This window comes from Pseudophryne corroboree, chromosome 5 (assembly GCF_028390025.1).
Source record: "Pseudophryne corroboree isolate aPseCor3 chromosome 5, aPseCor3.hap2, whole genome shotgun sequence".
NCBI classification, from domain to species: Eukaryota; Metazoa; Chordata; class Amphibia; order Anura; family Myobatrachidae; genus Pseudophryne; species Pseudophryne corroboree.
Genome location: NC_086448.1, coordinates 307,374,279 through 307,401,288, shown reverse-complemented (window position 1 = coordinate 307,401,288; position 27,010 = coordinate 307,374,279). Strand labels below are relative to the sequence as shown.

Genomic DNA, 27,010 nt, shown 5'->3' with positions numbered 1-27,010 from the left:
TGCTATGAGAAGTCTTCTTTCCCCTGAAACGTTTTGTAGTTTATACTTTCACACGCTGTCTCCATATTCCACCTTGCTTCCCAGGCTAAAGATAGAGCCTCTGGTGAGAAATAGATTGTATTTCAAAATATATGCGGAAATGGTTTACATTTCCTCTCCACATAAGTGTCAGTAAACCACATAATAGGGGTCAGTATTTGAGAAGACTGGCAGTATATATACACACATTACACATAACCAGTGTTCTTGTGATGCAAATTGAATTACATGCATTTGAGTAGCTGTGAATGCATGTAATCTGCATAAGGCACAAAACTGCCTAATGGGATTATTCAAAACTGCCTAATGGGATTATTCATACTCTGTACGAGACTGCAGAGGTTCTCGCTTACCTGTGGGAGAATGGACCATTAGCCTAAAACCAAGTAAACTGGCATCTACTGCATAATCTGTTGAACCCCTGACCGTAAATTGTGTCCCATGTGTTTCTCCACTGCCTCAACTCTTGCCTTTGTTCATTGCGTTTTGCTTTCTGTTACCCTATATCAATACTAATACTTAATACAGGTTGAGTATCCCTTATCCAAAATGCTTGGGACCAGAGGTATTTTGGATATGGGATTTTTCCGTATTTTGGAATAATTGCATACCATAATGAGATATCATGGTGATGGGACCTAAATCTAAGCACAGAATGCATTTATGTTACATATACACCTTATACACACAGCCTGAAGGTCATTTTGGCCAATATTTTTTTATAGCTTTGTGCATTAAACAAAGTGTGTCTACATTCACACAATTCATTTATGTTTCATATACACCTTATACACACAGCCTGAAGGTCATTTAATACAATATTTTTAATAACTTTGTGTATTAAACAAAGTTTGTGGTACATTGAGCCATCAAAAAACAAAGGTTTCACTACTGTATCTCACTCTCACTCAAAAAAGTCTGTATTTTGGAATATTCCGTATTTCGGAATATTTGGATATGGGATACTCAACCTGTACTGTGTTTTGTTTTTTGTTTTTTTTAATTGCTCATGCGATTGTATACCTATAGTGACTGCTACCCTTTTGTTTGTTCTCCTTCCTTAGGCGGTATTCAAATGATATATCACGCCCAATCTCCTTTCTGAAGTGATCCCCCATATCGCGCCCATAGTAATCAGGTTTAGCTGCGTAAAGGGTTGGGTGCCCTCGCTACCCTGGGAGTAGTGAACTGAAATGATTATACCACGCCTGTCACCAGAAAAAGAATGGGTGTGAAAGGGGGTGAAAATAATTGAATACCGCCCCTTGTGCCTGATTCTGTTAACTACTTTTTTCTGTTTGCGAATATACGTTTGCTATACTAAAACTTTACAATAAAAATATAACAAGCAAACAGACTGTTCAGTACTTAATGATTCACCATATCTAGGAACTTGCGGTCACCATCCTAGGATTGTAGTATTTTCATGATAGATAGATCTTCTTTAAAGAAAAAAATATAAAAAAAATATATATATATATATATATATCTATCTATCCAGTCAAAAAGTAGGAGCACTCACCAGTCTTCTTATTATTCTCATTGTTTATTAGCAGCAAAGCATCAATAGAGGGGTGTAATCGACGTTTCGGTTCCCAAGTGGAACCTTTGTCAAGATCATACAATGCAATGAAATGTTCCCTTATAAACCCCATAGTGACCCTCCCCCTAATTAATATAATTAGCTCCTTTCCAATAATCCACCAACATCAAACATCAATAAAGTGCATATCCTAGACAATACAATTACAGACAAATCACAAACATAACATATATTAAAAAGCTGAAATCCATAGAAACCGAATAGACACAGAATTCACTATTGCTTACTGTGTTCAGTGTTAATTTGCGGCGTGCGTTCCACTGCGTCTCTGACTTCCGGTGTCTGGAACGCAAATTCCGGACGTCTAACCGGAAGTGCTCAGTAACGTCACTCAGATCTAGCGTAGCTGATAGGCTCACTGTGTTCCGGTCTCCATGGAGACCGTATAGTGTGAAAAGCATACCTACAGTTCATATAGTCTAATACATATCGCCCACTGATCTAATGTAATCCACCAGTGAGATATAGAGACAGGGAGCATGTTGATAAGGAAACTTAAACACAATAGTGAACTTAGTATGTCGATTCGGTAATGGTCACATGGAGTCAGCAAAACGTGAGTCTATGAGACATGTTAATAAATGGTTTTTAAATTATATGGACAATTCCACTTATATTTTTTATATACTCTCTGAATTATTAGTCATTTTTCAAGATTAAGAGTAATGAAACATAATGATAATAATACTAAATAATAATCAAAATAAAAAATAAAAAATAATAAAAAATAATGATAATTATAGTAATAATAATCAAAATAATATTAACCCGAGTATGGACACAGACCATTCATCATTGGAAACCACAGAAAGCAAAAAATGTAGAAGATGAGAAAAAATATATGAAAAAAATATATTAATAAAAATAAAAAATGATAAAAATAAAATATAAAAAAGGAAAAAATCTGAAATACATTCGGAGCCATAGGATCTTTTTCTCTTTGTTCCATGTATATTTGGAAAGTTATTCCAGAAAAATGCCGTATTGGATGCCCTCATTCAGGCCTCTGGGGCGTATGGTGTCCAGTCGGAAAATCCAAAATGCCTCGCGTTTGAGCAGTAGTTTTGCTCTATCTCCACCTCTCTTCAAAGGAGCTATACGGTCAATAATCATACATTTCAATGAAGCCAGGCTGTGTTTTGCCTCAAAGAAGTGCCTCGTAACAGGCTTATCTGAATGTTCTTCTTTTAATGCTGTCCTAATGGATAATCGGTGATTCGCCATCCTTTCACGGAATGGGCGTACCGTTTTACCCACGTACATTAGGGAACATGGGCATGTGAGTGTATAGATGATAAAGTCAGAGGTACAACTCACTCGCTGGCTGATTTTAATCTTTTGACCTGTGTGTGGGTGGTGGAAGTATTCTCCGGAGGTCATGCTCCTGCAAGTTGTGCAATTCACACATCGAAAACACCCCTTCTTTTGTACCGATAGCCAAGAACCAGGTTCTGTTCTTAATGGTCTATCCGGCTGCATGAGAATATCTTTTAGATTCCGTCCTCTTCTAAAGCTGATAAGAGGCTTTGTTGGTAGATGTTTACAGAGGGCTGGATCACTTTTCACCACTGGCCAGAGGTTTTTCACTGCTTGTCGAACCACAGGACCCGCCGCATCAAACATTGTTGTGACCACAAAGGGATTTTGTGGTCTACATTGTTTTTTGGTGTTTCCTGTTGAAAAAATTTTAAAGGCTTTTTGTATACAATGATCAATAGTCTGTTGACTATAGCCCCTAGAGGAGAATTTAAGCTTCATCTCTTCCATTTGTATCACTGCTATGTCAGGGTCTGAGTTATTTCGAAGCACCCGCAAGAATTGTGAAATAGGCATATTCTGTTTAAGTGAGCCTGGATGATGGCTGTTGAAGTGTAATAATGCATTGCGATCTGTGGGTTTCCTGAACAGTCTGTGCCCATACCCGGTCTCTGTGGCATAGACGGTCACATCAAGAAAATTAATCTCACTCCCACTATACTCCATGGTAAATCTAATAGGGGAGTCCAGACCATTGAGATGTTCTAGCATCCCCTGGAGTGCAGTCTCACTGTCCAGCCAAATCAAGAATACGTCATCAATAAAACGACATTATTATTTGGAAGGCACCCCAACATATATGGATAAGGCCAGAGTGTGGACTGCCTCTATGAATATATATATATATATATATATATATATATATATATATATATATATATATATATATATATATATATATATATATATATATATATATATATATATATATATATGTTTATTTATTAGCTGTAGTATGGTATGCCGGCGGTCGGGCTCCCGGCGACCAGCATACCGGCGCCGGGAGCCCGACCGCCGGCATACCGACAGTGTGACGAGCGCAAATGAGCCCCTTGCGGGCTCGCCATGCTGCAGGCTTGGTGGCGCGCCACGCTATTTTATTCTCCCTCCAGGGGGGTCGTGGACCCCCACGAGGGAGAATAAGTGTCGGGATTCCAGCGCCGGTATACTGTGCGCCGGGATCCCGACAGCCGGCATACTGAAGAATAAATATATATATATATATATATATATCTATCTAATTCATTCATTCATTCATTCATTCATTCATTCTCATAAGTTTTACATACCCCAGCAGAATTTGTGATTTTTCTGGCCATTTCTCAGAGAATATGAATGATAACTCACAAACTTTTCTTTCACTCATGGTTAGTGGTTGGGTGAAGCCATTCATTGTCAGACAACTGTGTTTACTCTTTTTAAATCATAATGACAACAGAAACTACCCAAATGACCCTGATCAAAAGTTTACATACCCCAGTTCTTAATACCGTGTATTGCCCCCTTTAACATCAGTGACAGCTTGAAGTCTTTTGTGGTAGTTGTGGATGAGGCGCTTTATTTTCTCAGATGGTAAAGCTGCCCATTCTTCTTAGCAAAAAGCCTCCAGTTCCTGTAAAGCCTTGGGCTGTCTTGAATGAACTGCACGTTTGAGATCTCCCCAGAGTGGCTCAATGATATTGAGGTCAGGAGACTGAGATGGCCACTCCAGAACCTTCACTTTATTCTGCTGTAGCCAATGACAGGTCGACTTGGCCTTGTGTTTTGGATCATTGTCATGTTGGAACGTCCAAGTACGTCCCATGCGCAGCTTCCGGGCTGATGAGTGCAAATTTTCCTCCAGTATTTTCTGATAACATGCTGCATTCATCTTGCCATCAATTTTGTTAAAGTTTCCAGTGCCTTTTGTAGCTCACACATCCCCAAAACATCAGCGATCCACCTCCGTGTTTCTCAGTAGGAATGGTGTACCTTTCATCATAGGCCTTGTTGACTCCTCTCCAAATGTAACGTTTATGGTTGTGGCCAAAAAGTTCAATTTTGGTCTCATCACTCCAAATGACTTTGTTCCAGAAGTTTTGAGGCTTGTCTCTGGGCTGTTTGGTGTATTGTAAGCGGGATGCTTTGTGGCATTTGCGTAGTAATGGCTTTCTTCTGGTGACTCGACCATGCAGCCCATTTTTCTTCAAATGCCTCCTTATTGTGCATCTTGAAACAACCACACCACTTTTTTTTTTTCAGAGAGTCCTGTATTTCAGCTGAAGTTATTTGTGGATTTTTCTTTGCATCCCAAACAATTTTCCTGGCAGTTGTGGTTGAAATTTTTGTTGGTCTACCTGACCGTGATTTGGTTTCCACAGAAACCCTAATTTTCCACTTCTTAATTAGAGTTTGTACGCTGCTGATTGGCATTCTCAATTGCTTGGATATCTTTTTATATCCCTTTCCTGTTTTATACAGTTCCATTACCTTTTCCCGCAGATCCTTTGACAATTCCTTTGCTTTCCCCGTGACTCAGAATCCAGACACGTCAGTGCAGCACTAGATGAAAGATGCAAGGGTCTTTCAGGAGTCCAGAAACTCACTGAACTTTTATACACACACACACACTGATTACATGCAAACAGAACACAGGTGAGGATGGTTACCTTTAGTAGCCATTCAAACCCGTTTGTGTCAACTTGTATGTATGTTATCAGGCCAAAATCTCCAGGGTATGTAAACTTTTGATCAGGGTCATTTGCGTAGTTTCTGTTGTCATTATGATTTAAAAAGAGTAAACACAGTTGTTTGACAATAAATGGCATCACCCAACCACTAACCATGAGTGAAAGAAAAGTTTGTGAGTTATCATTCATACTCTCTGACAAATTGGCCAGAAAATCACAGCTAGGGTATGTAAACTTATGAGCACAACTGTGTGTGTATGTGTGTGTGTGTGTGTGTGTGTGTGTGTGTGTGTATATATATATATATATATATATATATATATATATATGTGTGTATATATATATATATATATATATATATATATATATATATATATATATATATATATATATATATATAAACAAAGAACCCAGCACTCGCCAAAGTAAACTCGCTTATCCTCAACAATTCAATAAATAAATGATGGGGGTTTAGTTGGTGGATTGGCCAATGCACGGAAGCCTGCATACCGATTTTCAAGGTATCCCACCTTCATGCAGGTCCTACACTATCACAGAGTCTTAAAACCTGACTACTTCACTGCTGTTGCACACATCATCTGCCTGCTAGATTTAATGTGTACCTGCCACAGACTTTATGGCTTTTAAAGGCACCCTAGTCACCTATTGCACTGGCTCAACGATAATTGCTAAGGAACAGCTGTGACAGGTTCAGGATAATAAAGTCCACACAGGGGTGCATGAGAAAGCTAGTGGCCACGGTTAATAAGAGCTAACCATAGATTAACCCCATCGTATACACACAGAAAAAACCACAGCACTCACCACACCAGAAGCGGGGCACAGCTATGGGGTTAATCTATGGTTAGCTCTTATTAACCGTGGCCACTAGCTTTCTCATGCACCCCTGTGTGGACTTTATTATCCTGAACCTGTCTCAGCTGTTCCTTAGCAATCATCGTTGAGCCAGTGCGCCTTTAAAAGCCATAAAGTCTGTGGCAGGTACACATTAAATCTAGCAGGCAGATGATGTGTGTAACAGCAGTGAAGTAGTCAGGTTTTAAGACTCTGTGATAGTGTAGGACCTGCATGAAGGTGGGGTACCTTGAAAATCGGTATGCAGGCTTCCGTGCATTGGCCAATCCACCAACTAAACCCCCATCATTTATTTATTGAATTGTTGAGGATAAGTGAGTTTACTTTGAGTGCTGGGTTCTTTGTTTGTATTTATTAGAGCGATGTGGTCATGGGCTACATGCACCCCGCCCTGTGAGTGGTAAGTACAGCTGTGTACCCCGCTTTTGTGGTGGAGAGTGCTGTGTTACATGCACCCCACCCTGTGAGTGGTAAGTGCATAGCTGTGCCCCGCTTCTGGTGTGGTGAGTGCTGTGGTTTTTTTCTGTGTGTGTGTGCGCGTGTATATTATATTATATTATATTATATTATATATATATATATATAATATATATATATATATATATATATATATATATATATATATATATATATATATATATATATATATATATATATATATATATATATATAATCTATGTCTCTATCCACAGGCAGCCGGCACTCAAATAATTGAATACTTAGGGCTCAGGTGCTCCATCCAAAAGATAATGTACAAATTCCAAAGAAACAGACGGCACTCAGGGACTTGAAGAAATGAATATACAAAGCTGTATTCAAAATTGACGTTTCGGGGTACAACCCCCTTTCTCAAGATTGCATCACAGCATAACAGACAATCTTGAGAAAGGGGGTTGTACCCCGAAACGTCGATTTTGAATACAGCTTTGTATATTCATTTCTTCAAGTCTCTGAGTGCCGTCTGTTTCTTTGAGATTATATATATATATATATATATATATATATATATATATATATATATATATATATATATATATATATATATATATATACTCGAGTATAAGTCGACCCGAATATAAGCCGAGGCACCTAATTTTACCACAAAAAACTGGGAAAACTTATTGACTCGAGTATAAGCCTAGGGTGGGAAATGCAGCTCTAGCCGTACACATCCATTCGCACAGCGAGCATGTTGATGCGCAAGAAAAGATTTATATATACACACGTACACACACAAACATATAATATGCACACACACACATGTAACTGCATGTATACAGTATTTGGCGGCTCCAGCATCTGATACAACACTACATACACATGTATAATTGCAGCCCTGTATGAGGAGTAACTTGCCGCCCACTCCCCAGGCATGGAGGGGTCTAACATACATGCCAGCAGCCCCCGGCCAGGGCACATCAGCTCTTTGCTGCTTGTACATTATTCAGGACACTACCAAATTGCATAGATAAACTGGTGGTACCTGAAACACAGCACAGGATCCCAAACGACACTCAGCATGGTCCTAACATCCGGGAGTCGGGAGGACGTTCTTTTTACTTCTAGTGGTTGTTCAGCCTCAGCGGTGCCAGCCACTGATTGGATGGTTCCGCCATCAGCCATCAAAAAGTGAGAGGGGCTGTATTTGGTGCGGCTGTTTGGCTGCAGCTGCTGTCATTCAGGCCAGCTGGGAGGGAGGAACGACTATTGGTGCTGCTGTCCTGCAGAGCTATCAGCCGTCACTAGGAAGTTAAGCAGCTGGGCCATGAGATACTGCACTGTTGATGCTCTCCGCAGCCGCACTTTACATGCACAGATCGGGAAAGGCTGAGCTGTGTAACTTTGAAGCTGTGTGTGTTAGCGGCAACGGTGGTGAGGTCCGGCCGGGTGACTGTTCAGCAAGAGCAGCAGCGGCGGCAGTGCAGCGCGTATCTCACTTGCTGAACAGTCACCCGGCCGGACCTCACCGCCGTTACCGCTAACACACACAGCTTCAAAGTTACACAGCTCAGCCTTTCCCGATCTGTGCATGTAAAGTGCGGCTGCGGTGATGTCACTGAGAACGGGCCGTGGCTACTAATAAGAAAGGGGTCCTGTCCAGCAAGACTCCAGCCCAATACACCGCTGGCGGGTGGCATGCGACCCGGGCCCTCCACTCGCTGTCAGAGAGGCCGGGCCCGGGACAGTTGTGGCCCCAGCACCCCCTTGATGCCGGCACTGGCCGCTCAACCGGAAGCAGGAACTTTTGATTGTGGTCCTGGAGCATCACTCGAGTATAAGCCGAGGGGGGGCTTTTTCAGCACAAAAAATGTGCTGAAAAACTCGGCTTATACTCGAGTATATACGGTATATATATATATATATATATATATATATATATATATATATATTATAGGGTTTTGGTGAAGACTAGCCGCATTTTGTTGGGCAATAAATAACATGAGGGATGGGTGTTAAGGAGAGGTATTGGGATGGGACATTGGATAAAGGATTAATGGGTGACCATGAACAGTAGACTTCAGAACTCAAACCAACCAAGACATGCAGTATTTAAGGACCGCTTTACAAAAAGCCACTTTGTTTAGGCAGCAGGACTGCTTCAAAATTGCCTTTTTGAATGTTTATTTAACCACTTACCTGGCATAATCGTATGTGATACATCCGCAGCCAGGAGTCTGTTACCTGGTGCTGCCTTGCTGTGTCCTCCGCTGTATGGAGGAAACCCGTTCTGCATTTCCTCCTGCTGCAGCAGCCCTTTGGGAGTGACGAGGCGGTATTGGACTGCCGAAATCGCGCTCCAGAATGTCATGTGGGTGGCATTCTAGGGCGCCGGAACTAAACGTACTGGGAGGGGAACATAGTTCCCTTCCACAACACATCTATGTTGATCTCTGCATGTGAAGAGATCAGCTGCCTATCACCCACGCTTTGCAGCGCTCTGCAAACAGGTGAGGCGGAGGAGCAACCGGGAGGGGGGGGGGGCACAGACTTTTTAACGCTTGGGCTGCATGATGCTATATAGCCCCTAACTATGTTTTGTTTTTTTGTTTTTTCATAAAATATTTAGATGTTTTTTTCTTTAAATATACTGTATATATAGATTTTTTTTTTTTTTTTTTTTTGAAAGCCGCAATATCTGACTTTTTTTTTTTTTTTTGAGAGGGAAATTTTTAGTTTACAGGTTAAACGCGCTATTCTAATTTAGCTTCATGACTGATGTGAATCCAAATATATTCTCTAAAGTGCTGTGGAATATGTGTGCTATATAAATAACTGGTAATACAGGTTGAGTATCCCTTATCCAAAATGCTTGGGACCAGATGTATTTTGGATATGGGATTTTTCCATATTTCTGAATAATTGCATACCATAATGAGAGATCATGGCGATGGGACCGAAGTCTAAGCACAGAATGCATTTATGTTTCATATACACCTTATACACACAGCCTGAAGGTAATTTTAGCCAATATTTTTTGTAACTTTGTGCATTGAACAAAGTGTATGTACATTCACACAATTCATTTATGTTACATATACACCTTATACACACAGCCTGAAGGTAATTTAATACAATATTTTTAATAACTGTGTGTATTAAACAAAGTTTGTGTACATTGATGAATCAAAAAACAAAGGTTTCACTATCTCACTCTCACGCAAAAAAGTCCGTATTTCGGAATATTCCGTATTTCAGAATATTTGGATATGGGATACTCAACCTGTATAAAAAAAAAAATAACTTAATACGATCATTCTGTATTGCTGTTGAAAATTTGTAAGTGTTTGGGAGCAAATGGTTGATTGTCATTTGCTTTCATCTATTACCAGATTTTCATTCCAACCAGAAAGATCTGGCAGATAATCATATAGGTCAGTGGTTCTCAAACTGTGTGTCGTTGCACACTGGGGTGCCTCAGGTTGGTCTAGGACAAATTCAAACTATTAACTTTCAATGTAATAGGCAAAACTAGTCTGGTGGCTGCCAATCATAAAATATGTGGACAAACAGAAGCAAATCTTGTCCCTCACCACATCATTTGAACCTAAGGATGACCTATAAACCATCATTTACTTGATTTTAATATTTCTTTTTTTCTAAATTTCTCAATAAGAAACATTTGGCCAAGGGGTGCGGTGAGAAAAATTGTGATACGCTAGGGTGCCGTGATTCAATTACGATTTTGATAATTTTATTGAACTTGCATGAATTAGTAAAAAAAGTGTCAACAAATTCTGAGGGTGCACTATTGTAATTTTACCATTAAAATTCAAATTTCATCCAGCAACCGATTTTTATATAAACTTATTAAACAAATGCAATCTGAGACATAAACTCACAGTACATCTTACAAAACAGATGGAATGACAGACCCCCTTTTTTTATTTTTTTACCACAATGTTTTCAAGGGACTGATGTTTGTAAATGTTAAAGGAGAATTGCTCTCTGTGTCCATACTATATACACACATTTTTTAGCTTCTTTTGGGTGGCGGCAGGTTTATGAAATCCATGCCATGTTACTCCTAAACATGCAGGAGTTAAGTAATGAAGGAATCCTGGTGCTTTGTGGTCCTTTATAGAATGCTCAGGTGCTGCCTGCACAATAGATGTTGGCATAAGATAGAAACAGGATTCACAACTAAACAACTAGGAAAGTAAAAGGTAATGTGCATCTAAAGACGCATTCATGGTCTCTGTCATTATTACTTAATATCACTAGACTAGAAGCTGAAAATAGTGTATTGTGTGTAGAAGCTAGAAATAGTATATTGTGTGTAAAACTATTCAGCCTTTTTGTGACGCTGTTGGGTAACACATCCAATTGATATTGTCTTTTATGTTTGTTTGAGCTATTGTGTCATCAAACAAAAGACCAAGGTGTATTCAACCAAAGTATTCCTTCCTGTATATTATACTATCTGTACTATCTTACTATGTAAGCGACAACATGAAGGCAATATAACACATCCAGTTTGTCTGGCAGAATGATGCATAAACAGTAGGGCCGGGATGGTTACAAACCTTTGGCTGTTAACTGTTGATGGCAGATGGTTTTACAGTCCCTGGTGGATATCCAAAGGTCCCCCCCCAACCTCCACCTCTTATTGGTCCTCAGCCCAGTAAGTAATAGAACAGTTGGTGACCATTGATGGGTGAAACAATCAATTATTCACCTGCTGATGTTTTTGTTTAAACCATCAATGTTTATCATCGATAGTTAACCCACAGATTACCATCCCTAATGAACAGCATACTTTTGTGTGGTGGTTTTTTTTTTTTTTCTTCTTCAAAACTCATACATACTGCATATTTTTGTTTTGGTTTTTTTGCTGCTAGCAAGATAAAAGCATAATTAAGCTAGACAGAGGATGTGGTCTCCTTCTTCCTGTACCTCAGATAAAGACCACTATTGGAATCTGTCCATATTTGTCCTATTATGGAAGAAAAGCTAAAATCATGTTCCTGCCATTGCTCATTGCTGCAGAAGCTGGAGCACATAAAATGAATCTATAAGCAGAGCAGACACACTATTTTGGTGATACTTTTTAAATGTATTTAATTGGTGTAATTAATGTGCAGGTTTGTGCTATCCTTCAGTCTACTTTTCCTTTTTTTTTTTTTTTTCCACCAGCTCCAGCTCTTATCTTAGTCCCCTTGTAAAAGCAGCCAAATGATGATGTAAGCGGTTACACAAGCTATTCTCATTGTGTGCCATTGCTGTAGGCCTCCTCCATTGTGTATCTCAGAGGCACTATTCTGTGTCTGCAGAAGCTGGCCGTGCACTGCAAATCTCAGTTTTGGGGCTTTTGTTCAGCCCCCTCCCAATTCATAAATAAGCTTCACTACGGAAATTATTCTGTCTTCACCTTCATTATGTAACATCCTCCAGACAATTGTTGAATACATTTCTATTAGCATTATGTTTAACATAATTACAGTGATCTTTTATGATTGTTTTAAAAGACTGCTGGGAAAAAAGTTTAATTACAGTAGAATGCCCAAATCCTCCCAATGTAATGAAAAGAGGATTTATCATGAATTGACATGTGGAGAAATAGGTCTAGCTACAAGAGAACTGCTACCTATACATGGGACATGCAAAACAAACTGCATTTTAGGCGTTTTGGTTTCATACATCTTGTAATATACTAATACCTTATGTCATAGCTTCTATACTGGACTGTCCATCATATATAATTTATTTAGTGTCTAGGACTTGAAGAAATTGAGTGCTCGTGTTGATGCATTTGCAGCCATGTAATACCTGGAGAGTGCATTAAAATAGGATTAAGGTTTTTTTTTTTCTATTAGGCTCTTCTGTGCTAAACTTTGTAAAATTAGATTGACCCTTTTTTATATTCTGTGTTATACGTGCTTCCAGTACAATAATCTGATAAAACACTTCTAGAGCTCGCATTCTTTGTCCTGCAGTTTTAGGGGGACATGTACGAACTGTAGTGATAAAAGTGGAGTAGTGAGCCAGTGGAGAAGTTGCCCATGGCAACCTATCAGTATTGACGTAACATTTATAATTTGCATACTATAAACATATACAGAGCAGCTGATTGGTTGCCATGGGTAACTTCTCCACTGGCTCACTTCTCCACTTTTATCACTGCTTAGTACATGTCCCCCTTAGTCGTTTTACCAGTACATTAGTGCCCTTTAAGGCACAGCTCAAGTCAGAGGAGGCTACAAGGCTCCGTGGAAACATTATGTATTGATATAACCTGGGTTATCCAGGAAGGAAACTTTTTTTTGTTTTTTGCTTACACCCCATATAGGTACAAGCAAGACTTCCCGTCTGTAATTACAGTGCGTCCTGCCACACATCATGCAGATCTCGCGCTTCATTGAATATCACCAAAAGTCTAACGTTGCTTGCAGTATGCTGTACATTAAGTTGTGGCATCTGGGTTTTTTTTTTTTTTCTTACAATGTTTAGTCAAGATGTGGCTCCCCCAATAGCCTCGTAATGCAGTTTGTTCTTTCTATGGTGGTGTACCCATTACTTTTGTTTCTGTCGCACAGTGCTGCTGGCGGTGAAATCTTCAACCAGTGTGTAGCAGAAAGGGAAGAGGCTTTCAAAGAGATGGATGTCCAGAGGCTTATGAGACAGATATTAAAAGGAGTTTCATTTTTACACCGACACAATTTGGTGCATCTTGACCTGAAGGTAAGTACAGCTCAATAGAAGCTTTTATATGTCTGCTGGTTTCTCCTGTCCGCAGCGCTTCTGAGGTTTCAGTTAATATTACTTACACAAATTTTAGTAGCTTCTGGATATCAGTGACTATTATGAACTATAGGGACAGCTTTGTCTATTCTAATGGTCATCCTTCTTTGTGGAATAAGACCTAAATCTCTCTTCAAGATGCAAATTAACAAAAATGCAATTTATTAATGGGTAAAAAAAGTATTTAAAAACCCAAAATAAGAAAAAAAAAAAAACTGGCCAAAATATTGAGGTTGGTTGGGATGTTTTTAGTGTGTGTATGTGTGTAAACATCCGGATACACAGACCCATTGTGATTAGAGGAAATAATACTTCAATAATTGATCCTCTGGCTGCAGAGCTCGTTCTAGTGAGACGGGCAACTGCCAGTCAAACAAATCCCGTTCTAATGTTTTAACCTGCAGCACTAAATGCAGTAATATCTGTACTTTGTGCCGGACAAATGGCTACTCACGGAGCATTAGGCAGTTTGAGTTCTGGGAAATAAAAACAAGTAAAATCTTAAGCACACACTTAATTTTCAGAATTAAATAGATTGTAGCCATTTAAAAGGTATTTGCTATTATCCCTTATGCACTTCACAAAGTACAGTGGGTAAAGTAAATATCTTTCTCCATTAAATAGCTTGCAGGAAGCAGGTCTCCCTTTCTAGCAGACTGCAGTTAGCTCGCTGAATCACTGGGCGTTGCAGGATTAGTAGTGGTAATAAGTCGTATTTCAGGCTCTTTGGAACTCATAACTTTTTTTTTGCTGTATTGTGTAAAAACAAATCTGTGTGTATAAAGGGCAGCAAACTAAAAGCATTTGTACAAAGGTACGATTTATTTGGCAAGTAATAAGATTGAACATCTTAAATCATGATAGTCAGAATGCTTAGTCTTGCATAAACACTTCACTAGTCTGGCTGCTCCTCATTGTGGCAGAGTGAAACAACCTCCGACACTTGGGTAATGCTGTAATTGCTGGGTGCAGCCTTTACTGATGAAGACAACTGTGTAATGATTCATGTGTATGTTGGGTACAGCACATGCTGACAATACTTTGCCAGCAATGGACAACAGTGTGCTATCTGTAAAGCTCCCATAGTTAAGCTGGTTAGCCAGCACATAAAAATATACTGTAGGAAATGCAGAATGATGGCCTGCATAGTATCCGCTTTATTTCACATGCTCAAAAATATACTTACCTTTTATACTGTGCTGTTCCCCAGAATCCCCAGGGCTCCAAATGACACCTATGGTCCTTTTGCCACAGTACTTAGTTTGTCTGGGTCAAACATCCTGAATGGGGCTTGTTCTGTGTGAAACAGACTTACTACAGTGTTTTTTTTACATCACATGGAGTCATCCCTATTACCCGCCGTAAGTGCAGCCGTATGCTAAACCTATAGTACTGCCTTACTTGCAGAGTTTTGTTTGTAGCCCCATAGGGCGGTGTACAAGAATCCATGAGTTTGGACCGCAAGGAGGTGAAATTGCAGTGCCTTTTGCCGCTTTAATGGCAACTTTTGGGTAATAGGATTTACACCTGTAACATCTTCAAATAAAACCAAAGTAATTTAATCAAATCTGCACTGCTCGCTCAACCCCTGGGTACATGCGCTGATGTGCAACGGACTTCTCGCCGTTAAAGGAAAGCAGTTATTTGTTTGCATGCACCTATGTTGGCATTAATGATGACGGCAAATGTTAATGTTTCGGTGCAACACTGTTCTTAAAATAAACTGCGCAACAATGTGAAAATGGGCATTAAACCTACGTACACAAACATTGACCGTTTACAGTGATGTTAAATAAATAATACATTTTTTAATCATACTGATAATTCAAAACCTGTAATGTTCGTTATTGTCCAATGAAATTGCTGGAAATCCGTTCCCACTGTAGGGGTAAAGGGTATCTTACACAATGGAATGTAGAGACTGGAGTCTTTCTCGGATTTCTCTAAAATAATACAGATGTCTGAGCGCTGCCGTTGCGGCCGTTAAGTGGTTACTTGTGGGAATTACCGGGGTCCACTTCTGTCAGAGAGACTTGAGTTTAGCTTTGGGGTACTACCAGAGACTCTGGGCTGACGCCTGCTCCCGCGGTGCGTCCTGTTACAGATGCTGCCTGGGCCCGGCGCATACATCAAGCGGGTCGTTGCCTTGGGAGGGGGGATATTCCGGCTTAGACCTCCCCATATCTATCTATAGAACTAATTAAGTAAAATGTTAACTTTTAGTTACTCTATTAAGTTTATTCAGTCCATAGGAAGTAGTGGGCATATAAGGTAGGGCTTCCCAACCACGGTCTTCAAGGCAAACTGACAGTCAAGGTTTTAAGAATAGTCATAAGGATAGCACATGATCTTAATTATTATCTCGGTTATTGAGGTAATAATTAAGTATGGTCTCCAGGGTACATTACTCTGTAGCATTACTCATATATTTTGCTGGCTACTGATTGCAATTTAAAAAAAAAAACATTTTTTTTTTACATATTTGTAGAGAATTAATCGCTCCTATTGTATGGATTAGCAGTAATTGTATAGTCTGTAGGAATGCATTAATTAGGCACATTTTTTTTCTCTGTTCCCTTCATGTGTAGCCACAGAACATTCTACTTACAAGTGACTGTCCATTGGGGGACATAAAGATAGTGGACTTCGGCCTTTCTAGAATAGTGAATAACAATGAAGAATTAAGAGAAATCATGGGGACCCCAGAATATGTTGGTATGTATCGTGACCGTATATAGCAACTGAGTATTTCTTTTATTAGAAAAGTTCTGATGATGGTTGGCTGTAAAGAAATGTTTTTAGTTATTTATTTAACAGCACACTTGAACCTCTGAGTAGTGTAATGGTATTCCTCCTTTTTCAGCGCCTGAAATCCTGAGTTATGAGCCCATCAGTACATCCACAGATATGTGGTAAGTGCAATTACTAACGAATTACTAACTTGCCATGTGCGTTTTTATTTGCAAGATATAGAAACTACATAATGGAGTGCTAGTAATAGGATAAGGCGTAACACTGTATTGTTTCTTTTAACAGGAGTATTGGTGTATTGGCCTATGTCATGCTCACAGGAATCTCCCCTTTCCTGGGCGATGACAAGCAGCACACCTTCCTCAACATTTCTCAGCTGAATGTCAGTTACACAGATGGTGACTTTGAAGGAATATCGGAATCTGCAGTTGATTTCATCAGAGGACTCCTAGTTCGGGAGCCTGAGTGAGTAGTTGTTTCCATTTCCTCACGTTATCTCCGTTCTCACAGCTCCCTTCCTTCTACAAGATCACTTGGTAACTGCGGAGTGTACACGTCTGGTGCTTTGTATTACTGCTTACGGTGCATGTTTCATGCAGTCTTGATGGGTGTTGGTTCCTGATAACCGTGACAAAATTTGAGGTTTGCTGGACCAGATTCCCTGGTTATTCAGGGCTAGGAAACTGGCTCTATACCTTTTTAAGAATATCCTACAATTACATGCTTCATGTCTACTACACAAACATTGAGTCCCTCTTTTGTCCAAATTTGCAGAATGCTTGTCATGCTTCATAGAATGTCCTCCTGCCTCGCAAGTCCTTTTTCTGTATTGCACTGACTGGGCTAAAGTGATTACTTTCTATGTTTGTTACTGAACAAAAAAAAAACCCATAGGTCTGTCATGTTGGCAGTACGATAATATATCGTTACCATTTCATAGAATAAATAAAGTACCATCTCTAGGTGTAGTGGTTGGTAGTGAGGTGAGCGAGTGCAACAAAGCTCCTTGCGGGCTCGGTGGCTCGCCATAGGTTCTATTCCCACTCTATGCATGTCGTAGACACCCACGAGTGGAAACAGTGCCTGTGTGTCGGTATTGTGTGCGCCGTGATTGTTCGGGATCCTGGTGTCGCCATGGTGACTACCAGGATCCCGATCGCCGGTCACATGACCGGATCCCAGTAGGGGAATATAGGTTACAAGCTCCACTGGGACAGGGCCTGATGATGTGAATGACCTTATATGTACCAAAAAGGCCATTTTGGAACAGGTTTTTGGTTTTATTTAAATGTAAGTTAACCTAACAAATCAGTTTGGTTTCAAATACAGGAATCCAGATCCTGATGATGGTTCTTTAAGCAAATAAAATATTTACAGGCTGTCATTGCATTATTTTGCCATTACTTCCTCACGGTCTCACTTTACTTTACTTTACCCACCATACTTTGTAGCAGACAACACTTCCCTTAAAGCAGGCATGTCCAAACTGCGGCCCTCCAGCTGTTGAGAAACTATACATCCCAGCATGCCCTGACACAGCTTTAGCATTCTTTGACAGCAAAACTGTGTCAGGGAATGCTGGGATATGTCGTTTCTCAACAGTTGGAGGGCTGCAGTTTGGACATGCCTGCCTTAAAGGGTAAAGTTTGAAAGGGAAGGTAGGATCATTGCTTGATAGGGAAGATTAAAATCGAGAGATCATGCTCAACCAATCAGCGGTTGTCCTCTATATGGTACTTGAGAACACTTCTATTTTATGTTTATTGGTCCTTTAAAATTCCTACAGACCTTCACCCTCAAAGTTAAGTGAGGAGTTTTCTATCTAAAGATTCACCAGTTGGTCCTCAGTATTTTCATGGTGGCAGCATATCTTACAGGTTATTCTGTTTATGTCCGAGTTCTGGATTTATTGACCTATTCTAAAATAGGTTACATTGTTGCAAATTAAGAAGTCTATCCATCTCCTACAATTTTAAGAACAAAGTATTCAAACCATATTTTATTTTACAGAGGGCGAGCAACAGCAGAGGACTGTCTCCATCATCCATGGATCGCCCAAGGTGATCTTCCAGATCCTTATGCTAGTGCCATGAACAAAGTACAAGATGACAACCATGTTGTAGAGGTTGAAGAGGAAGATGAGCTCAAAGCGGACAATTCCCCGGATGCCAGCCCAGCCCATCCAGACACAGATGGACAGACTGTGACAGAGGAGTTAATATTAATGGCTTCTTATACTTTGGGACAGTGCAGACAGACAGAATTGGAAAAACAAACTGAAGCTAAAGCCATTACCAAGCGATTTAAGTTTGAGGAGCCGATGTTGCAAGATGTACCAGGAGATTTTATTTATTAAGCTCTTACACTTGGAACTGTGTGAATTTTAGAGCTTGGAGGTGTTTTCTTTCTAGAGTCATTGAGCTTCTTGATGAAACAGACTTCAGTCAGCCTTCTGAGGAGAGCAACTGGCTGTCATGGCAGTATGAATTCAATTCAACCATGCCATGTTAAATCTCAGACTGGCCAAAACCTGTCTACATGTTGAGTATTTTCTTTTTATTATTTATTTATTTTACTATATTTTTTTTGGCTTGTGCCTGAACACCATCATATTATCCTGTGCTATTGAGGTTTTCTTAAAATGGCAGCAGGATGTATTGTCTCATAGGGTCCATATTGGAATACATCACCAGCGTACTAACTGGTCAGTGTTGGAATTCTTTGAGTAGCATTGTAGAAATATGTAATTTTAAGAAAAAGATGTATAAGTTAAACAAAGATGTATATTGTACAGTGCAAACTGTGATGGGAAGCTTCTAAAAGTTCTTAAGATGTACTTGCCACTTCCAGGTAGTGGAGGCAGCCCTTTTGTGAGCTGAATTAATGATCATGAGATGCTGGCTGTCCATTCACTAGTAGTTCCTTCATATTGAATTGGCCCAAGTGATCTCGTGTTACTTATGAGCCAATAGGCTGCAGTGTCATGACTGTTGGAACAGATAACAAAAAAAGCTGCCCCCACTTCATATAGATATAAGGCAAAGAGAACCTGGTACATCCTGGAAAATTTAATTTGCCAATTATTCTGTTTGATGAAAACAAAATCCAGCTACTATAAACTTGTAAATAGTGTTTATTGCTCATTAGAAGTTGGTACATAAGATAAGGCAAAACATGTGTGAGATCCAAGCCAATTAATATAAAGCAAGTAATTACTCTTGCAAAACATTAATGACATGATTTTAGTAATTTACTGACCACGATAACCTTTCAGTGTATCCTAGGAAAGTCAGTGCCAAGTAAGCAGGTGCCAAGATGTGTTGTAACTGCTTAATTCCCTAGCAGCAGCACAATAGATCTAGGTTTCTAACATCAAGGTGATACATTGGACTCCATAACCCCAAGCGTTATCCGAACACCAGGAAAACACATGCCATACATGCCAGGCCGCTTTCTTACCAATAATTACATGGTTCCCATTCTCTAATTTGGGGTACAGTTGTAACAGTATAACCTTGTTAGTAGTGGTTAGTGACACATGGTTCTAGATCAGATCAGCACTTTCACTTTCTCCACTGTATGTTCCTCGCCACAAAGCACAGTTCGAGCTGCCTGTCGGCTTGGGTTTTGCTGATCTTATGTGGTAGCAGTCTTTTTACAGTACAGATTTGCTGGCACTTGGGCTGTTTCCGCACTACAGTTATCGAGATCTGTTGTAGTAGTAATAGTTGGGCACCGGATTGTATGCCATTTTCATTTGAGATGCGGTCTGTCCTGTGTATTAAGATTACATATAGCTAGAACACAATTCTGATTTATCATTGTTGATCAGAAACCTATAAATAGGCGTTGGCACATCACTGTTACAGAGACAGCGAGATAGGTTTATACATAAAAAAAGAAAAATCCAAGGCTGGGATCTGTTATCTGTGTTTGAGAAGTGCCTCCCTAAAATTGGAATAGTTGTTTTCCCTCTAACATTGGGATATAACCTTCTCCTATAACAATATAGCTAGAAGTATGAGCAACTTAATATAGCCTGAATCACTCTCCCAGGCTCTGTGCTAAGCGGGGAGTGTATAGAGTACTGCTGTATCTAATGCCCAGTGTATCCATGTTCTATAAACACTTTGGATTAATACAAGGGTAGATACACAGAATATTCTGTTCACAGCATGGAGACTGGATTATTAAATGGAGATTGCTTTTTATCTTTTTGCTCTTTAGCTCGGAGAGAACATGCATGCTTGCGGTTGTTTCCCGCGCTGGACTGTGGTCTCCTGTTCAATTTTGATTTACATACATACATACATACATACATACATGCATACATTGAAAACCCAATGGTTATGCATATCCAATTGACTTTGGTATCAATGATCTGTTTATAGTCTCAATTTTGTCTGCTGGTCATTATGAACCAGCAGCACGCAGGAAAAAGCAGCAGCATGCAGGAAAAATACATCCATAGATGTGTATCTAACCAGATCTAGCACTATGCTGTCACCGTGTACAGATCTAACTGCAGAATCACAGTTGAATGTTAAACAACAGACTAGTTTGTGTGTTGGGTGTGTATCCCACATTTGGCTCAGTGATTTTACCAGAATATTGTGGCCTAGTTTTTTTTTTTGTTTTTTGTCTAGTTTAAACCATGTATATTGCATATGTTCCCTTTTAAAAATCTTTTTTTTTTTTTTTTACAATTTTCATTTTATAGACCGAATGTATTATTAGTAGGTGTCATATCTAGCATTTGAGACACACAATGGTACATCCTTGATGTAGCTTCCATATGACAATACATTTTATTTTTAAAAGTACTATATCACCACATCCTAAAATATCTGAAAGGTTAAAATGTAATTTTCTTCCTCTGTAAATGGTATAATGTCACTGACCTGTCTCTAACTTCAACTACAATTGACTGTAAGAAAGCTTAGTGTGCCCATGATCTACATAAAGTGGTGGCAGCCATTTTGCTGGCTGAATATTCAAGGAGAAAGTGGCATCCATGTTCGTTAGGGATTGGTCATACAGATTAATGTCATTCATTGCAGGGAGTTGATTGGCTACTTATTTAATGTTGGTCCAGCTCACAGAATGACCACTTTACTCTATGTAGGGAATGGTTGTGCATAAATAATTTTGATTGCAAAACCCTTTTGGAGAGTTTATACGAATATCGACTAACAATCATTTGTCACCTGGCAGTCATAGGTGAGTGTAACTATACTGGTGTTCACTAAACACACATTGTGTCTTGTACTGCTTTGTTCGTTCTTAAGTTTATCACCTTTTCTTCTCCAACAAAAAAAAACAACAACTTTGTATTTCTGTTTGTATCCCTAAACACACAAGCGGACCCTTTTCATGGTTTCTACTTGCCCCAGGCTTTGGACACCATTACCAAACCACTACTCCCGTGTAAATGACACAACATTGAATTTTCTCTGGCTTGGAGTAAACGGCAGCACATTTGCCAACACACCTTTCTGTAACATTGTGGTAGCAATAAAGTGCCTTTTTCTTCCAACATTAAACATTTGATCCCAACTACAATCCTTTATTCTGTTGTAGATTCCTTCTGTACCAATGATTAGGGCCATGATACTAAAGGGCCCCATACACTAGAGCGATAGTGCCCGATTTTGGGCATTTGGCCCAATATATTGGATGAAATCAGGCATTTTGGAGGTGTATCTAATTCGATGTGCGTTCCCATGAGGATCAGATCCTCCAAATTAAATGTGCTGCACATTCAGTCAGGTCCGACCTGGGGGCATACGATGTATCTTGGGCATTCCTGCCCTCCAGGAGGCTGCCGGGGCGATTGCCTGCAACATGTGGTAGCATAAGTGTATGGGGCCCTTCACAGTATTGACAACCTAGTGCTGTGACAGTTAATCCCGTTTCCCGCAAGCATCACAGGAAAACTGGGTGATGGGCTGGCCGACAAAGAACACTGTATTTTCAAGCGGCCTCTGCTTACTAAGCACATACTGTAAGCAAAGAACATACCCTAGCTAGCTCTTACTACTTACTGTATGGAATCTCTAGCTACATAAGTTTGACTACTCTTTACTCCACTGCAAAAGTAACACACATTTGGTAATACTCGTATTTCATGCAATTTATTACAAAGCCAATAACTGATTTTATTTGGCTGCTCTGAGATCTACAATGGAGTGTATTCAATACCTGTTGGAAACTGCTGTCTTGTCGGAAAGACGCCAGTTTCCGACAGTATAGGTCTGAAGAGGTTCCGACCTATTCAATGAGGACCCGTTTTTCCGGACAAGTTGGGAAATCCGACTTGTCGGAATGCACGTGGATCAGCGGAATAGCCGCCGATCTGCGTGCTTCTGTCGGAAACGGATTTGGTCCCTCTTCCGACAATGTTAATCCGACTTTGTAAAAAGTCGGAATGACATTTCTGCCTCCTCCATCCACCCTACCCAGCTGATGATTCGGGGTGAGAGAGGAGCAGTGCCCGGGGATAGAGCAGCGCTGGGTGAACGGCAGCGCCGGGATGAGAGATCCATTCCGGCAAATGCATATCGGAATGGATCCGACTCTTATTGAATATATACCCCAATGTCTTCATATTTTTGTTTGTCGTGCCTTTTTTTTTTTGTACAGTAATTTTAAATCGGAGCTGTTTTTTCTATAGTTCTATTAATATGTGTAAGTTATAAGCAGCCTGTTAATAAATGCTGTATACTCTATTACTGAATAAATAAGATGTGTTTATAAAGATGTATTTTTCAGGCATTAAAGCCAATCCATGCAGTTCTGAAGCAGTTTATAATAAAGATATTTTCCACTCGTAGATGTTAATTTATCAGTTTCTTTCTATTGTGTGTTAAAGTATTTTTTTTTATTTATTTATTTTTTTTTAAGTATTTTACAAATGATGTAGACCAGTGGTTCTCAAGTGTACTCTTCAATTACCTCCAACAGGTCATGTTTTCTGGATTTGTTTAATCATGCACAAGTGCGTTAATCTATTTTGCTGGGTTAGGAACTATCTTACATGCTTCCAGGCAAATCTTGAAGCTGGAGTTGAGAACCATTGCTGTAGACGGCTGATGTGAATATAGCGTCTAATTATTCACAAGGAACTCGTGTACATTGGTCAGACAGAGCCTCACTGATGTCACAAGTTCCTTAAAAATGTATAAGCTGTACATTGGTTCTGCTCAAATAATGGGATGCGTCTATGGTGTGAAGACAGGTCCACTTTAAAGTAAACTAGTTGCCAATAGCCAGTAAAGACAATTACTAGTTTTTAGGCTGAACTAGGGAAGCCAATCCCGGGCCATTTTTTCAATCCCGGGTATCTGGATTGAAAAATGTCCAATCCCGGGATACCCGGAATTGGCTTTTACCTAGGTGGCCACTCCCTCGCCCCACCCCGCCCCGCACATATAACTTACCATATACTGTGGGCGGGCGGGAGGGGAACACCGTGTGAACGCTGCTGGCGTCTCCCAGCAGCAGCTAACAGCGGAGTGTGACCTCTCACGCTGCGCTGGGGACCTGGAAGCAGGAAGCCGGGCAGCGTTTGAGTGTCCTGTGGACGCTCAACGCTGATCCCTCAATCCCCCGGGATTGGAGCTTCCAATCCCGGGATTGAATCCCGGCCATTTTTGGGCCTAAATCCCGGGATCCCGATCCCGGGATTGGCCACCATAGGCTGAACCCATTCTATATTTGAATGTAAGCTTCATGGTTCAGTGTCACTAGTTCCAAGTGACTGCATAGGTTGCATTCACATTAGTATTTGTTCAAATGCTATTATACGTAGGTGATGAATACCTTTTTTTTTTTTTTTTACCAGCCTAGTAGCTCACTTGTAAGTGAATATAATACAGCTTGAAACTGCAAATTTCAACCTTGCTGGATACACAATACACTATGTAAAGTTGCTAAAAGTTCAGTTTACTGCAGAAGTGAAGTTGTGAAATTGCCTGTACACTTACAGGAGAGAACAAATGTTAAGTATGGGATATATGGTTTCATCGGGTTTGGGAGCTAGAAAGATGTGATCTGATCTGAGAGCTCTAACTTGGGCTTGGGTAGCAGGTAAAATAGTGTTCTATGAAAAACTAACAATGGGGAATTGATATCCAATATTATAGTAGGGGAGCCCATAGGAAACGGCGACCACAATATGGTCACATTCAATATCTGTTTTCATAAGTAGTCCTATATTGGCTCAACCAGGACTCTAAACTTTAGCAAAGCCAACTTTGACATGATGAGGGAAGCTTCAAGGGACATTGATTGGAAAATTTTGTTTCAAGGAAGAAATACTACAGAGAAATGGGAGGTATTAAAATCACTGTTCATTAGTAATACTCACAAATGTATTCCCATGGGCACCAAACAAAGGACTAAAAATTCCAAACCAATGTGGCTTAACAAAAAAGATTAAGGAACTAATGGGCAAAAAAAGGCAAGCATTCAAAAAATATTAAATCAGACAGGAATGCGGAGTACTATAAGGATTGTAACAAAATATGCAAAAAAGAAATAAGAGCGACTAAAGTAGAAACTGAAAGGCTAGTAGCAAAGGAAAGCAAATCAAACCCCCACATTTTTTTTTAAATATATCAACAGCAAAATATTAAAGAAGGAAAGTATAGGCCCTTTAAAGGACAAGCTGGGAGTCTTAATCAAAAACGATAATGACATTGCGGATAAATTAAAGGAGTTTTTCTGATTGGTATTCACAAGAGAGGACCAGATGCAGGGATTAACACACAATCTCAACAAAGATAATGTCGCACTGTAAGTGCTTATTTAAGTGAGAAGGTAGTCTGTGACCGATTAAAAAGAAAAATAAGATTAAGTCACCTGGTCCTGATGAAATTCATCCAAGGGTTCTCATGGAGCTTCACTCTGAAGATCAAAAATAGCGGTCTTGCTAGTTCAATGACTCACATCAGGTATGATTCCCAAAGACTGGCGTATAGAGGAAGTAGTGCCAATATTCAAAAAGGGAAGTAAAGCCGAACCGGGTAATTATAGACTAGTTAGTCTTACATCTATAGTGGGGAAAGTACTGGAAGGTATTCTAAGGGATAGTATACAGAAATTCATTGAAGCAAATTAGGTTATATTTTAGGAACGAACATGGATTTGTGAAGGATATATCATGTCAAACAAACTTACTAGGTTTTTATGAAACTGTTAGTGTGAACCTTGATCAGAGTAAGGAGTTGGATGTAATATTTTTAGACTTTGCTAAAGCTTTTGACACAGTACCACACATGAGACTTATAGATAAGTTACAAGAACTAGGGCTAGGGAGCATAATATGCACTTGGGTCACAAATTGGTTAGATAATAAGGAGCAGCGCATTGTGGTAAATGGAACTTTTTCAAATTGGACTGAAGTACTAAGTGGTGTGCCACAAGGGTCTGTACTTGGACCACTATTGTTCAACATCTTCATTAAGGATCTAGCAGTAGATCTAGAGAGCATGGTGTAAATTTTTGCAGACGATACCAAATTGTGTAAGGTTATAAATACAGAAGGAGATGCTGAGTCTCTTCAGAATAACTTGGTTAAACTGGAAGCACGGTCAGCAAAATGGAGAATGAGCTTCAATACAGACAGGTGTAAGGTAATGCACTGTGGTAGCAAGAACAAAAATAACAGCTACATACTAATACCCTTTTCCACTAGCTCTAAAAACACGGGTAAATGCACGGGGGCGCGCATTTACCTGTGTTTTTTCCTCTACTGGAAACTGCCCCCCCCCCTGCAAATTCCCAGATCAAGTGATCCGGGAATCCTACCCGGGTGGCTTGCTGGGTTGAACACGTGTTCAACCCGGTATGCTGTGAAGTGTAAACGGAAGCCGTGTCGATGCGACACGGCTCCCGTTCAGTGTATGGAAGGGCGGCGCTGGGAGATCATGTGATCTCCCAGCGCCGCCCCCTGCCGTGTCAGCAGCTGACAATATGCCGGGTTGGTGAGCTCCGTGTAGAAGGAGGCTCTAGCACGGGTCGCAGCTGTGTCAGGCTCCCGGCTGCGACCCGTGCTAGCAAGTGGAAAAGAAGTATAGATGGGGTAAAATGTGGGGATTCTGTACTGGAAAAAGACTTGGGTGTTCACATAGATGGCAAACTAAGCAGCAGTACCCAAAGTAGGATTGCAGCAATGAAGGCTAACAAGTTGTTAGCATGACTAAAGTGGGGAATTGACGCAAGACATGAGTGTTATACTCCCATTATATAAATCCCTAGTGAGGCCACATCTTGAATACTGTGTACAATTTTGGGCGCCGTACTACAAAAAGGATATCCTGGAATTAGAAAAGGTTCAGAGGCGGGCGACCAAACTAATTAAGGTGATGAAGACTCTGGAATACGTGGAAAGGCTTGCAAGACTAGGCATGTTTACACTAGAAAAGAGGAGACTAAGGGGTATATTCAATTAGAGGCGGGTCCATTCCGACATGCAGTTGTCGGAATGGACCCGACCATTCCTATTCAAAGAGTG

At 40.0% G+C, this 27,010-nt stretch overlaps 1 protein-coding gene across 1 annotated transcript in view; it reads left to right on the top strand.

Annotated features, from left to right (window-relative positions):
• The window catches only part of STK17A (serine/threonine kinase 17a), a 70,451-nt gene extending 47,125 nt beyond the window's left edge, over positions 1-23,326 (top strand). The window contains exons 4-8 of the mRNA XM_063922465.1: positions 13,539-13,683; positions 16,332-16,458; positions 16,607-16,655; positions 16,780-16,959; positions 18,505-23,326. Of these exons, the coding sequence (XP_063778535.1) occupies positions 13,539-13,683; positions 16,332-16,458; positions 16,607-16,655; positions 16,780-16,959; positions 18,505-18,850 (847 nt within the window). The 3' untranslated portion in view covers positions 18,851-23,326. The remainder of the gene's footprint in view (positions 1-13,538; positions 13,684-16,331; positions 16,459-16,606; positions 16,656-16,779; positions 16,960-18,504) is intronic.
• The last annotated feature ends 3,684 nt before the right edge of the window (positions 23,327-27,010 follow it).